The sequence below is a fragment of the Pteronotus mesoamericanus genome, unplaced genomic scaffold, assembly GCF_021234165.1.
Source record: "Pteronotus mesoamericanus isolate MK-2021 breed Mesoamerican mustached bat unplaced genomic scaffold, CSHL_Meso_final contig_1018, whole genome shotgun sequence".
Taxonomy (NCBI): Eukaryota; Metazoa; Chordata; class Mammalia; order Chiroptera; family Mormoopidae; genus Pteronotus; species Pteronotus mesoamericanus.
The window spans coordinates 4,735,911-4,750,342 of record NW_026555002.1 but is presented as its reverse complement, the minus strand read 5'-3'; the positions used below and the strand labels follow the sequence as shown (position 1 = coordinate 4,750,342).

Sequence of the window (14,432 nt, the reverse complement as noted above, 5' to 3'; positions counted from 1 at the left end):
AGTAGCCTCTCCCTTCTCAATACATCTCTTATGCACTTGTGACAGTGCAGCCAGTTCCCACAGACACATTCCTGATATTTCACTGGTATAATAAAAAGCTACGTGGTACAGTTACTGTAAAATATGTACAGAAGAATAGAAACATCAAAGCACGAAATAGTTCAGAATTGAACTTCTTGGTATGCACTAGCCACGTACCTAGAAGCACTCTCAGCCCACCTGAAGTCTAAATAAATGATTTACCAGCTAGGAAGTTTTATTTGTAGCTGAGTTTTTGTTTTTATTTTCTTGACCAAGTTTATCTTAATACTGATATAAATGTCATTTTCATAAAGCATTTTAGGATTCCTTTAGTTTGAGAAAAAAACAAAGTAATAGGTATTACTACATCCAAATAATTGTTTTTAGTAAGTTCATCTTTCAAAGAAAGCATGTTTCCTCAATAGATATTCTCGAAATTTATCACTTTATGCCACATTTGAACCAGTTTTTTTAATTTGTTTTAAATAGTAATTTTTTCCTTAACTTTCCCAATTTCCTTGGAAAGGAGGGGAAGCTAAGAGGAAGATTGTACCATTTATTAATAAAACCTACAAATTCCATATTAAAAATTTCCCCCTTAACATTGGTAAAATTTTCAGTTTGGTTTTTAAACTACTAAATAGAAATGAAAGCCGTGGTAGCACAATTTTTTAAGGAAAAAATAGATTAACTCTCTGTTTGTTAAATACTTACCTCTTACTTGTTCATTTCTCTTATCTGCTCAGTAGACCTGCTTGCTGCTGTGACTGAAGTCCTCCTCCCATTGACTTATTCTGAGCCTCCAGCACTGGCACTTGAAAATAATGAAACTAATGTGTTGTATAGCTGTAAGCATGCCAAGGAGATTATTTCCCCTTTGATATATTCATTTTTAAAGAGTAGCAGCATTCATTATAACTCATAAAGCCACCAGTGAAGTATGTTGAACCAGTTCATGACCCTTATTCAAGTTATATTAGTAACTCTCTTCAATATTTGGGGAACTGTAATAAACGCTATATCATTTTAGCTTAACATAGTTTTGTTTTGGATAAACCCTGGGCTGTTTTTCCCATTTGAGAAAAAAACAAGATACAACCTAGCGATTCCACAGCTTTCAATCTGTGAAGAGTCTGCCCTGTGGTCCCCATAGCAATTTCCAGAGTTGTGATTTCTAGCAGTGAAACAAGCTTCTTACCCAGCTTTTTATGCCTTTGCTGTGGAACATAATTTGCTCTCTTTGCAGCCTTATATAGAAGAGCACAGAAAGGTCTGGATTCTACATGTATACATAGGTTTTAGCAGAAGCTTTTTCATTGCTTATTTTTAAACAAATGGCCTCTGAATTTGAGAGTTGGTTCATTGGTAGTTTTTTATCACAGATATATTGGGGAAAGTATACAATATGTAATAAAAATTTATTTCTGCTTTATTTCACAAAATGGGTGTAAAAATCTTAACAGCTATTATTGAAGTTTTCTCTGAATCATAAGACTAGTTTAGTACTAGAACTTCAGCATTCTCAGTTTCCTTTTTAAAAGGTCATCCTAGTCCACTTGTATTTTTAAATTATTTAATTACTTCTTGATCAGCAATAACATTTGTATGCTTTTTTCCTGCTTCAAATTTATATTTCTTAGCTTGTGTGAAAGTTATTGGAAAATAGTTCATTTTCCTTCTACTGAGCACTTGAGATTTTATTCCATATTTGCTGCTTTTTTAAACTTAAAATTCAATATTTAAAAAAAAATTTGCTATGACTTTAGAGTAGAAACAAATGTAATAATACTCAACAATCAGATGAATTTAATGTGCCAGAATTTTTCTTTCAGAATCTGAAAATATTTTAAAATACTGCTTTATTGTGAAATCACAATTTGGCGTCTGTGCAAATGCAGGCAGATAGGGGTTTGCAGAACAAAAGCAGCACCATTATCTTCAGTGAAGAGACTTGTATTAAATACCTTCATTGATTTGTGTTTATAGATAAAATTCTTTAAGTATTCTTTATAAAAATACTAATCATTATTATTAATACTTAGTACTAACCCTTCTCACCCACATTTAACCACTTTTTTAAAAAAATCTTAAAGTAGTTCAAGTTGGTACTTGGGTTATTTTTATTTTTGAATTTTTTAATTAGTTTAATGTCAAAGGAATGTAACTAGTTAGAACAGCTACTTACTTGGCAACCTTGAGTTACTAAAAGCATAGCTGAGAATCAGAAAGAAAACTAAATAATAAATAAATAGAAAGGGTAGACACATATCTCAGTTGGCAAATAAGTAAACTGTGTTTTAAAATCTCATTCATATTAGATAGAAGGCAGCTTATAAATCCCTAATCCAAATCTTTTTGCTCTACACTCACGCTCACAAAACTGTCTCTCCTCCTCTTACTGAAAATAACATTTGTACATGGTGGTAAAACTAAACAGTACAAAAGAATGTTCAGTGATAAATTCACTCTTGAGATAGTAGGATAACATTAAAAATTGGGTAAGCACTTTGATAAGAGCAAACAGAGTCAACTGAAGAAACAGGGATTAAAAACTATAGATCTGTAGGTCTACTCAGAATGGAGACTTAACAGTTTACATGTAACTCAGCCTTCCACAAGGCTATGTGATATAATACTTGGTATCATAGTGGTGACGCCCACGTTGTTTAAGAAAAAGTTAGATCATCTTTATTCAGTTCTGTTTTGGGTGACAGGAATATGTGACATGTATTTGTAAAAAGATTCCCTTCCAAAATGATACAAAAGTATGATTCTTAAAGGTAGACTGACATTTCAAATACGTGAAAGCTTAATTTGTGTAGAATTTCTCATTTACCAAGAACTCCAAATAAATTCTAATTAAAGTAGCTCAGAGGTAAGGTTCAGACTATAATTTGAACATAACCAAAAAACCTAGTTTTTGCATTTTTTTCTAAAATACTGAATTTGCCCTGACTGGTGTGACTCAGTGGGTTGGACATTGTCCCGCAAACGAGAAGGTCAGTTCCCAGTCAGGGCACATGGTCCTGGGCCAGGTCCCCAGTTGGGGGCATGCAAGAGGCAGTCGGTCGATGCTTCTCTTCCTCTCTTTCCCCCTCCCTTCCCCTCTCTCTAAAAATAAATAAATAAAATTTTTAAAAAATTAAAATAAAATATTGAATTTTATGCCTCGTTTCTTTTAAATTTATTGAACAAATTATAATTTTGACTTAAAAAGGCAGGCTAATGTCTTTTATGGGCCTACGAGGACAACTTAAATATCAGCCAAGGACATTTTTTTACCTCTCTGTCATAATATCTGTCAAACAGAAACTATTAAGGAGTTTTTAACAGTATGCAGATTTTGTCTATTACGTATTCGTATTCATTCTGTGTACTTGCTGAGTTCCATTTGCCTGTGGAGATAAAGTGATGAACAAGATAAGCATCTTTTACACTTACGTAATTATAATCTAATGGGGATACAAACAACTATATTGATAGTTATACAAACATGGTAGGGCTAAGACTAGCTCACTTCAGGAGGGCCTGCAGTGCACTCAGATATTTTTGGTTTCCTCCCTCCCTCCCTTCCTTCCTTTTTCTTTCTTTTTCTCTCTTTCTTTTAATTGCTTTCTTACTCATTCTGTTTGTCAAGATCAGTGAGAGAGCTAAAAGTGACCATAGATATTCCAATTTTAATCTGTTCGCTTTAGACTCCTTCAGTCACTCTCCACTGATGACTGAATTTACCTCTTTCTTTCATGAAAGACAGACCAATCAGAAAGTTCTATCTTATTTCACCTTGTCTTGTCAGAATATCTTTATTTTTATTCTTCCTGTTCTTGGGAATTATATTGTCATTCCTCTTTTCCAAACTAACTTTCACTTAATTTTTTGATCTGACTTCTTTATTATATTATTCGCAATTGTGCTGAATTAAGGTATCTTCCTCTTTGCTTACAGAATCCATGCCTTAAATATTCAGTTTCTTAGCTGTTAACTTCTTTGTTCAGACATGTTCTAATTTGCAATTAATGAAAAATAAACCCTTTCTTTATCCCTTAAGTCTCTTTCCTTCATTATCAGACTCTTTCAAAGAGTTGTCTACCCTTTTTCTACCCAAGTCTGCAACCCTTACAATCAGATCGTCATCCCCAACATTCTGCTAAAACAACTCTGAGAATGTCACTAAGTAACACCAGTTACTGATTTTGTGCACTAGCACTGTTGACTACACTTTTCTCCTTAAAATTTGTATCTCTTCTTGGCTTCAAAAACGCCCCATCCTGGTTCTTTGTTTTTCTTACAGAATCTTTTCTAAATCCTGTTCTACCCTCTTAATGTGCAGAGACCCCTCAGTTTCGTGTCCTCTGTTGACGTCATCTCCCTCTTCAGTTTTCTTCCTCCATTCACTCTTATTGTATGGTTTTCATCCACTTGTTGCAGGAAACTTGTTAAGACACCTTTTCTAGGCTAATGGCTATTATTTTGTGGTCATAAAATGAGACAACCAACATACCTAAGGGTTAAGAGACTGCAGACAAACCAGTTTCTCTGACTTTTAACTTCTGCCATTTGTAAAAAGAGGTGATGTAACCTCTGCCCACTTCACAGCACCACTTGACCGGCTGATCATTTCTCTTTGCTTAAAATAGTTTCTTCTCCTGGTTTCCACGAGACCACACTCTATTGGATTTTCTCCTGCCTCACTGACTGTTCCTTCTTAGTCTCCTTTACTTGTTCTCTTACATCTCCTCAACCTCTTAATATTGGGGCTCCTTTGAGACTCATTTCTGGACCTCTTCTCCCCTCTCTCTGTACTTAGTGATCTCATACACATTTATGGCTCTAAATACTGCCTATATACTGTAATTCCCAAATTTGTATCTCTAGCCTGGACCTTTCCTTCAAATTCCAGACTCTTATTTTCAGTGGCCTACTCAGTATTTCTGTTAGATATCTGAAAAAAAAACCAAACAAAAAAACCTCAAACTCGAAATGTTCAAAACTGAACTTCAGCTCTTTCCTTCTAAATCTGCACTGTTGGTTTCTTTATGTCAGTTAAACATAGTTACACCCACCCTTCCAGTCTCTTTCTCTGTTGTATGCTTCATTTTATCCATCAGGAAATCTTGTTGGTTCTACATACACTACACTACACTACACTACACACACACACAATTCAACCCCTCCTCCCCCAACATTCACTACTGCTACCTTATCCAAGTCACTATCATATCTTGACTGGATTTCTGAGGTAGCCTCTTATCTGGTCGTCTTCTACCTTTGCCCTCTGTTTTCAATAGAGTAGCCAAATGACCCTTTTTTAAAAAGTCAGATCATATTATTCCTTTCCTAAGGATCCTCTGATGGCCCTTCATTTCACTCATAGTAAAAGCCTAAGTTTCTATGAAGCCATGCATGATCTGGCCCTATTTGCAACTACTCTGCCGCCTTTACTACACTCAAACCATTCATTGACTTCCTTGCTATTCCTCAAACATGCCAAGCATTGTTCCACCATAAGACCTTTGCATGCACTGTTTCCTCTACCTCAGAAATGTTCAAACTTTTTCATCTCATGGTACATGTAAACTAATTGCTAAAATTCTGCAGCACACCAAAAAATATGTTTTTTGCCAATCTGACAAAAAAAAATAGGTATAATCTTGATTCGTTGACACCAGACGGCTATTACTGTGTTGGCGATTGTCCTTTTTTTTTGTTTGACAATCTAAGGGAAAAGAGGTCAGTGCCCCTGACTAAATAGTCAGGAACTGCATGTTTTAAAAATTCTGGTGGCACACGTGAAAGTCACTGCTCTACCTAATACACACCCCCTCCAGAGAGCCAAATGGCTTGCTTGCTCTCTCGCTGCCTCCCTGTCTTTGCTTCAGTACCGCCTTGTCAGTGAAGCTGTGCTCTCGTCATTGCGGCCGTATGCCCTCCTCTCCTGGCTCTTCCAGTACCCTTTACTTGGTTTACTATTTTTGTTCTTAGTACTTCACCTTTTTACTTTGTCACTTATTTTCTGTCTCCTACTAAAATGTGTCTTTATCATCTTTGTTCACTGATCTCTGAGTTTATTCTGCTTGGAGTTTGTTAGTTTCTGCTTTCAACAAAACTTGGGAAGGTTTTGACCATTGTTTCTTCTGATGTTCTTCCTGTCCCTGTCGAGAGCCCTTCTCTCTCCCTCTGAGACCGCCATTGCGTGTATGTTGGGGTGCTTGAGGGTGTCCCACAGGCCTCTTAGGGTCAGTTCATTTTTCTTCATTCTTTTCTCTTTCTGCTCCTCAGACTGGATAATCTCAATGAACCTAACTTGATTCTTTCTTCTGCCTGATCACTTCTGCTATTGAACCCTTTCACTTTTTGTACTTTTCAACTCCAGATTCCTGTTTGGTTTCTTTGTACAATTTCTACCTCTTTATTGATGTTCTCAGCTTGGACATTGTTCTGTTTCCTTTAGGTATTTGCCCATGGTGTGTTTTTGTTTGTTTTTTACCTCTTTGAGTATATATGGTAATTTATTTAAGTCCAGTACCTGGGCTTCCTCAGGGACCAGTTCTGTTCATCTTTCTCCTGTGGATAGGCTGTACTTATTTTTTTTCATGCCTTATAATTATCTTGTTGAAAACTGAACATTTTGGATATTATAATTTAGCAACTCAAGAAATCCGATTCTCTCCCCCTCCAAGGGTTTGTTGTTGATGTTTGTTGTGAATTGTAGGTTGTTTAGTGACTTTTAGTAGTTTTTAAAAGTCTGTAGTTTTTGTTCCATTAGCTTAGTGGTCAGCTAGTGTTTTCACAGTTTCCCTGAAGGTCTAGAGCCAAGAAAAGAAAAAAAAAGGAAAGGGAAAAAACCTCTCCCAGTCTCTGCAAGTTGGCTCTGTGTTGGGGCACTTCTTCGGGACTTAGCCAGTCGTTGACTGTCCTCCCTTCACTCCTGGCTTGTGCAGAGCCTGAGGTGAAAGTTTAGGGTTTTCTCAGACTTTCCTGAGCATGCGTCCAATCCTGAGCGTGCATGTGGTCTTTTTAATTCCCCTGGTATATATGGGACCTATTAAATGAAAGCTCTTAACTGTCCTTTCCCACACTCTTACTTTCTAGGATTTTCAGTCCGTTTATAGCCTGTCCTGACTATTGTCCCTTGCCCCAGGCTGCCCTGGCCAGTAGTTTTGCCTTTAAATGCTTTTAGCAGATGTCATCTGGGAAGTTGCTCCAGCGCTGGGAGCACTTTCAACTGGATAAAACAAAGGCAAGATATTTCACTGGCCGTTAGGGAGCCACCAGACAGGCTGCAACACACAACCACAGTTCTGTGCGAACAAGGCCCGTCTTGCTCCCTGTTGGAGCACAGCCTGCCACCTGTGCTGCCATCTTCACCGCCACTGCCGTTCTGGGGAGTGGGGGTGCAGGCGGACACTCGGAAGCATCGTAGCGCTCTGACAAGGCTGCTGCAGCAGCAAGTTCCTTCAGTAAGCTCCCCTGGTTTTCAAGTTTTTTACGACAGTCCATCGTTCTATAAAGGGTGATTCTGACAGTTTTTGTCAGGGTATTGCCAGACATCTGCTTATATGGTATCTGCTTTTGTCAAGAACTATTAAGATAATTTTTAAAATATCAGTGAAACTATAGTATAAGTGATAGCATAAAATAATGTCCTTTAATCAAAGAATTTTTAATTATAGTCTGTGTTCTTAAAGGGCCCAAATATCTTTGGTGTAGATTTCCTAACACTGCAGGTCTTTAGTAATCACTTATAATCAGCTGTTAGAAGTAGACTTTTATCATCAGAACACTTACTTAAATAAACACTTATTTATACATTCATTAGTTGATTCTTGTTAAGAGCCATGTTTTTTTATCGTGATGTAGCAATTTCTTTGTATAAATCATATGAATCTGCATTCCTCCTTGAGATGTTCCCTCCCCCCATTTTATCTGACAGAAAGAAATTAATCTGTCATTATACCAAAAGCTTGTCCAAAATTATACTAATTTTTTAGTTTTTCTAAAGTTAAGAGGAAATATTGAAGGTAGGACAAAATTTGTAAAGCTTAGGGCAGGATCTGTATGGTTTTTTCTTGTGGTACTTTATATGCAGTAGACAGTCAATAAATACTAAACTGATAAAATAAAAAACTACACATTAAGTTTAGCTTAAGGTATAGAGTTTCTTGGAACAAAAGTATGTTTAGGAAACAAAACTGTTTTCTTCTCTTAGTTATTATCCTGATAATAGATATTTTATGTACCTCTTTTATATTGTGATGAAAACAAATCAGTATGTCCCCACCTTTTAACCTCTGATGGTATTCACTTCTTTTAAATAAATTAGCCAAAAAATAAGAGAGAACAGGAAAAGTTGCCTGAATTTCCACAATGTGTAGCTCCATTGTTGAAAACAAATCCAGCTAGCAAATTTATAATTGAGTAAATATACTTTTATATTCATCACATCAAAACATAATAAGAATGTGAAAAAACTAACTCATACATAATACATTCTGTGCTAATAAAATGGTTTCCCATGTATTAGACTTTTTTGCTCTCTACCCAATAAACAAAATCCACTATTTTTCCTGTGACTTAACCATTTTTAGATATTTATTTTTCTAAATATGTTTATGGAACTATACAGATGAGCTTTTATTGATGATCAGGAATTAGTCATTTAAATGCATATTTAACAAATGTTTAAGCACTAATCCAAGGATATTATAACAAGTTAAAGGAATTATTTTGTGATACTATCTAAGAGATAAATGTTTATGTAGAACCCTGTCTGGCGTGGCTCAGTGCATTGAGCACCGGCCTGCAACCAAAGGGTCATTGGTTCAATTCCCAGTCAGGACACATACCTGGGTGTGGGCCAGGTCCCCAGAATTAAATAGTTGGTGTATTTTCTTTGAATTTGTAGGTATCTCTCCATCTCTTGCCTTACATTGCCTCTTGCTTTATTGCCCTTCTTGCAGTTTGTTGAAAAAACCAGGTCATTATTACTGTCAAGTTTCCCACAGAATGGATTTTGCTGATCACATCCCTATGTATAATATAATGTGTGTTTTCTGTAAATTGGTAGTTTCAGTTTTTCTCTCTCTCTGGATGGGCAAGACTAGCAGTGCATATAAGGTCTAGCTGTTTCTCATTTTATGAAGTTAACAGTCATCAATAATTATGCTGAGGTCCATTAATTTATTCCAAGTTGCAAAATGGTGATGATATAATGTTATCATTTATTTATTTATTTATTTATTGACTGTTACTTTGAAATTTTTTATATATACATGCACTGTATGCATGTCTATGTTTGGATAAAGAGTAGTGTGCAGTTTTGCTTTCAGTAAATGTTGCATTACTGTTGTTGCTTAGAAAAATTCTTTTTTCCTTTTAGAGCTACCTGCTGAAAAATTGAGGTAAACAGAGAATGGTTTTATTGTACTCCTGAGATTGAATGTCTAAGCTAATTTATTAAAGAATGTGTCATTCCTTTTTTAACACTTCCCTAAAGAATGTGTCAGAGTTGGAACTGTTTTTTGACTGAGAAACTTAGAATTTTATGTGCTTTTGAGTTTATAGCCCTCACAACCTATTTTAGTCTTTATGGTAATCAGCTGGGTAAAGCTCTACATTAAGCTCCCAGTATTTCTGTTCCCAGGAAGAATTTTTCCTAAGTCTCACAAAATTGTTAATGCTCTGTTCTAAGTATAATACTTTAACAAGTAGGTATCATAAAATAAATGTTTTAAGATACATTTAGGATAAGCTCTTTGCTGTGAGACCATTTCCTCTAGAATATCCCGCACTTGCTTAGAGGCAAGGGGGTAAATGTTCTATGTGCCATTAGCTCCCTAAAAGGTTAGTGAGAAAATCTGGAGGTCAGAACCCTGAATAAAAATGAGTCCAAACTATAGCATACTAGTAGCCAAATTCCGGATTCTGACCCAATTGCCAGTTATGCATCTAGATTTCAGTGATTATAGTATAGTATTCTACCGTACCAAACTACCAACTCTCCCCAGCATGAATAAAGTAGAGCAGGTATCATTTTATGGATAGAACAGTTAACGCTTAGAGAGATTTAGTGATTGCCACTCTCTTAATAAATGGCTGCTCTAGAATTGATATCAAGGTCTTTCTGATTCTAAGCCCATGTTCTCTCTACCACAACACACACACACACACACACACACACACAGAGAGAGAGAGAGAGAGAGAAAACCTGAAGACAAGAGACAAAAGAGGCCAAAGAATAATTTAAGGAATCACTGTATTCCAGTGAGAGATAATTGGGGCTTGAAACAGGCAATAGAAACAGAAACACGATTTAAGGGTTTCACGTGACTTGGTAGCAGATTAGATGTGGCAAGCGAGGGAATGAAATGATTGAAGTGCGTTTCCTGGGTGCAGAGATGAATGGTCATGGTGGGAGAAGCAGTCAGTGTAAGGGAGACATACTCTTTATTCCTCTTATCCAGCATGTTGCTGGAGGTGTTTGTGGTGTATTTAGTTGATGACGTTCAGTCGGTACTTTGAAATGTAGGATGCTGTTCCGATTATTTGGAATCTGTTGTTGGTAGGGAATACAGGGGAGTTAAAGGTGGGGGGAGGTGTATATTCTTAACTCCTGTGTCATTATGTTAGTCCTGTGGCACTTGCCTAATGAATTATGAATTTATAATCCTACCAAAGGACTGCTCTGAGGTTGATGGCCTCACCAGCTTCCACAGCGACAGACTCTAGTGATTAGGACAGTCCTTCTGCCTGCATTCGTGTAGTGCTGTACTTTTGCTCCTCTAGTGAAGATAAATCAGAAAAAAGATGCCATATTCTTGAAAGCTTTCTGATTTTTTAATATGATTTAACATTGAGGTTGCAGAAAATAATAAAGAAACAGCACTTTCTTATAGCCAGTAAACTGAAAGAACGGAATTCATACGGGCAGTTTATGGCCCGGTGATGTGGCAGTGACTTGTGCATATGCCCTTGCACAATCCCTGCTCTGCGGGAGGTTGTACAAGTACTAACACTGGCAAGATGACTGTTAGCTACAAGCCGAGAAATTTTATTGAAACTACAAATCAGAACTTAGTTACCTATTCCAGTGTGTGTTTTATTTTTTTAAAGCAGGCCTTCCCTAGACCTATACGTGGTCTCCCTACTGGGAACTTCAAAGCACATAAAATTAAAAGACACTCAGCCCTTATGAAGTAACACTCACAGGTACTTGTTAACTCTACCTTCTTTTGATTCTTTAGCTGAATTATAAACTTAAGGGGGAAGGGGAACAGTGAAGGTCTTGATATTTTTTTCAGTGGTTTACCATTAGGCCTTGAACGTAGTAGAAAATATATGTTGGATGAGTCTTTAAATATAAGTTTAGTTTGTCTCCCTTTGTCTTTTACTAAAATAAAATAAAAATTATTTTATCTTTCGTACCTAGCACTGTGCTAATAATTTATGGAAGTGTAGATCTAAGGCTGTCTCAGCTCTTGGCCCTTGACACTTGTGCAGTCTTGAATGGTATTTGTAAATAATTAGACAGTGCTTGAGTTTGTCAGAGATTTTGAATATCACATTATGGACAGAGCGTTAAATTCTTAGCCTAGCAGGAGTGAAAAGTAAAATTTAAATGATGGTGCTGTCGACTACAAGTTGCAGAATAACTCTCTTTGGTATACTGTCACTTTAAATTTCATTTTTATTTCATAGGAATATTTCTTATTGAAGCCATAGAATTTTTGTAGAGTGGAGCAGACCTTATGGAACTTCTAGTCCCATTCTTTTTTTGGGAGGAAAGGGACCCCAAAAGGTTGGTTAGTTGAAACCTGTCTAAATTATCCCAACTATTTATAGACAAAAACAGGAACCTGAGCATGGGTTTTTGACTTCATGGCTTCCTCTTATATAACTTACTATTTATCTTGGTATGCATATAAGTTATTAGCATATCTTCAGTTATTTGCTCATTTGTTTTTATATTACTTCTACAAAATAGTCAAGGAAAGTAATCTCTAATTACAGAAAAGGAAATGTAAATGACTTCCCTAATATCCTATACTAAGAAATTTGCAAAGCTAAGGCTAGAACCCAGATCTTCAGCTTGGCAATATATTACTTTTTTCACAACACTAAACTGTTTTTCCATATTGTTGCCATTAGTATTATTTCCAAATAATTCATACGGGAAACTTAGTCAAACTGAGAACACATTTAAGAAAGAGTGATGGACTCTGTTGTCCATCCTCCCCTTGTAGCAAAATAATCCAACCTTCCCTTGTAGCAAAATTGCACCTTTGTAGACACTTTTCATAAACTTGGCTCTGCTCCATTTGAAATTTGAATTTATCACTCAGTGGAGTTTGAGGCTAGAGAACAATTCCAGCATTGAATTGTAGACTTGGTCTATAGATAATAACTGTTTTCTTTCATAATGAGATAGTCTCTTTAAAAAAGAAAATTGTTGCAATATAATACATAGATAGTTTTTTTAAACAGATCTTATTGAAGTATAATATACGACTTGTACATCTGAAAATGTGCTCGTCATCATTAGCCTGCAACTTGTTGAATTTTCAGAACTGAACACATCTGTGTAACCAGCACCTAGTTCAAGATCATTAGCAGCCTCCTATAAACTCTCTTTTTTTTTTCTAGTTACTATCCCACTGGTCCTGCTGCCCCTCAAGGGTAATCACTATCACGAGGCAGTCTTTTAGAGGTCGGATACTTCATTAGTCAGGGTTGTTTTGTTTCTTTTCTTTGTCACAAACATAAGAGGATGACAAAAGAAAAATTTCTCTATTCTTATCAACACCAAAGTTATTGCTAAAGATAAAAAAATCAGAATTTTCTCCTTACCAAGGCTAATTGATATCAGCTTTAATATTCAACCGTAATAATGTTGGGAGATTTAAATCTTTCAGGCAGCTATGGAAGCATCCCGGAATCTCTATAAATGACTTTTTTCTTCCGAAACAAAACACAGAGTAAGCAGGAAATAGAAGAATGGGTGTAGAGCAGTGTGTGCCCCCAACCACCATGGTTGGTCCCAGCTGCGGAGGAAGCACAGGGGATGGCCGCAGTTCTGTCAGGCGAAACTGTGGTTGAGGAATCACTGATACATTCCTCTTTCTTTGTATATATTCTCTGAATATTGAAGACAGATTTCTAGTACCAATAATTAGAATTCTGTAGATTTTTAATTCTGGGATTTCTATTAATTATAGTTGTTGTTTCCCATGACTTAAAAAATATTGGCGCCCAAACCAAACGGTCGCAGGTTTGATCCCGGGTCAGGAACCATACCTAGACTGCAGGTTCTGTCCCAGGTCGGGGCGCATAAGGGAGGCAACCGATCAATGTTTTTCTCACATCAGTGTTTCTCTCCCTTTTTCACTCCCTTCCCCTCTCTCTAAAATCAGTAAACATATCCTCGGGTGAGGATATTTTTTAAATTGGTTAAAATTCTCTCATCGTGATTTAAAATGTTAACATATAACACTGTCTTCACTTTCTCTGTTTCTTATCAGGACCCCCGAGCAGTGCCCCAGCGTTGTTTCGTTGTTGTCGGAGAGTTACAACCCTCATGTGCGGTACGGAGCAGCCATGGCCCTCGGTATCTGCTGTGCGGGCACAGGAAACAAGGTAAAGCCCAGTGCCGGTGCGATCAGCTCTTTCCTGGCGCCGGACTGTTTTCCTTCACAGAAGCTTATGTAACAGCTGTAAATATACAAGCATGGTGTGAACTGTAAGGCTTAACTTGCCTCACAGAGCTTCCCAGAACTTCCTTACTTTACTGTGTTGGACGGCTCAGAGCCATTTAAGAACAAACTACCACATTATGTGTGTGGCTATAATGAAAACAAAAATGCTGTTGACTTTTTTTTAAGCACTGATTTCTTTATTAAAAAGAAGATAAAGTATTTTTTCTTTAAAAAACTGCTTCTGGTCATTTTACATGGTTATTTTACATGTTTAATTTGCAGAATTAGTGGATATCACCTTGTGGAAATCAAGGTTCTCATATGAGGCCACCAAAATCAATTCAGTTTGATTTTTTTTATTTTGTTGGGTTTTAAGCAAATCATTTTAACTATTTTCCTGTTTTCTCCTCAGAAACTTAATAGGTAACCTGATATTTGTTAAGCCCTCAAAAGTGATTAAGAGTTGGGTTAGGCAAGTCAGTGATTTGAAAACATATTCTATCATGAGATTCATAAAGAAATGCACTATTGCTTAAATAACAAGCATTTTTGATTCTCAGCAATAACATCATAATCAAATTTTACCTTTTCTGGCATGCATGCACAAACCTCAGTGAACTTCTCTTTTAACAGAGTTGGGTGTGTGTGAGAGAGCAAGCGAGTGGGAACAGACAATTTCCTATTTCAAGGGTGGGGCTGCTCCAGAATTCAGGAAAATGG

At 36.5% G+C, this 14,432-nt stretch overlaps 1 protein-coding gene across 1 annotated transcript in view; it reads left to right on the top strand.

The window, feature by feature from the left end:
- The window catches only part of PSMD1 (proteasome 26S subunit, non-ATPase 1), an 89,442-nt gene that overhangs the window by 46,805 nt on the left and 28,205 nt on the right, over window positions 1–14,432 (top strand). The window contains exon 17 of the mRNA XM_054571627.1: window positions 13,539–13,653. Within this exon, the coding sequence (XP_054427602.1) occupies window positions 13,539–13,653 (115 nt within the window). The remainder of the gene's footprint in view (window positions 1–13,538; window positions 13,654–14,432) is intronic.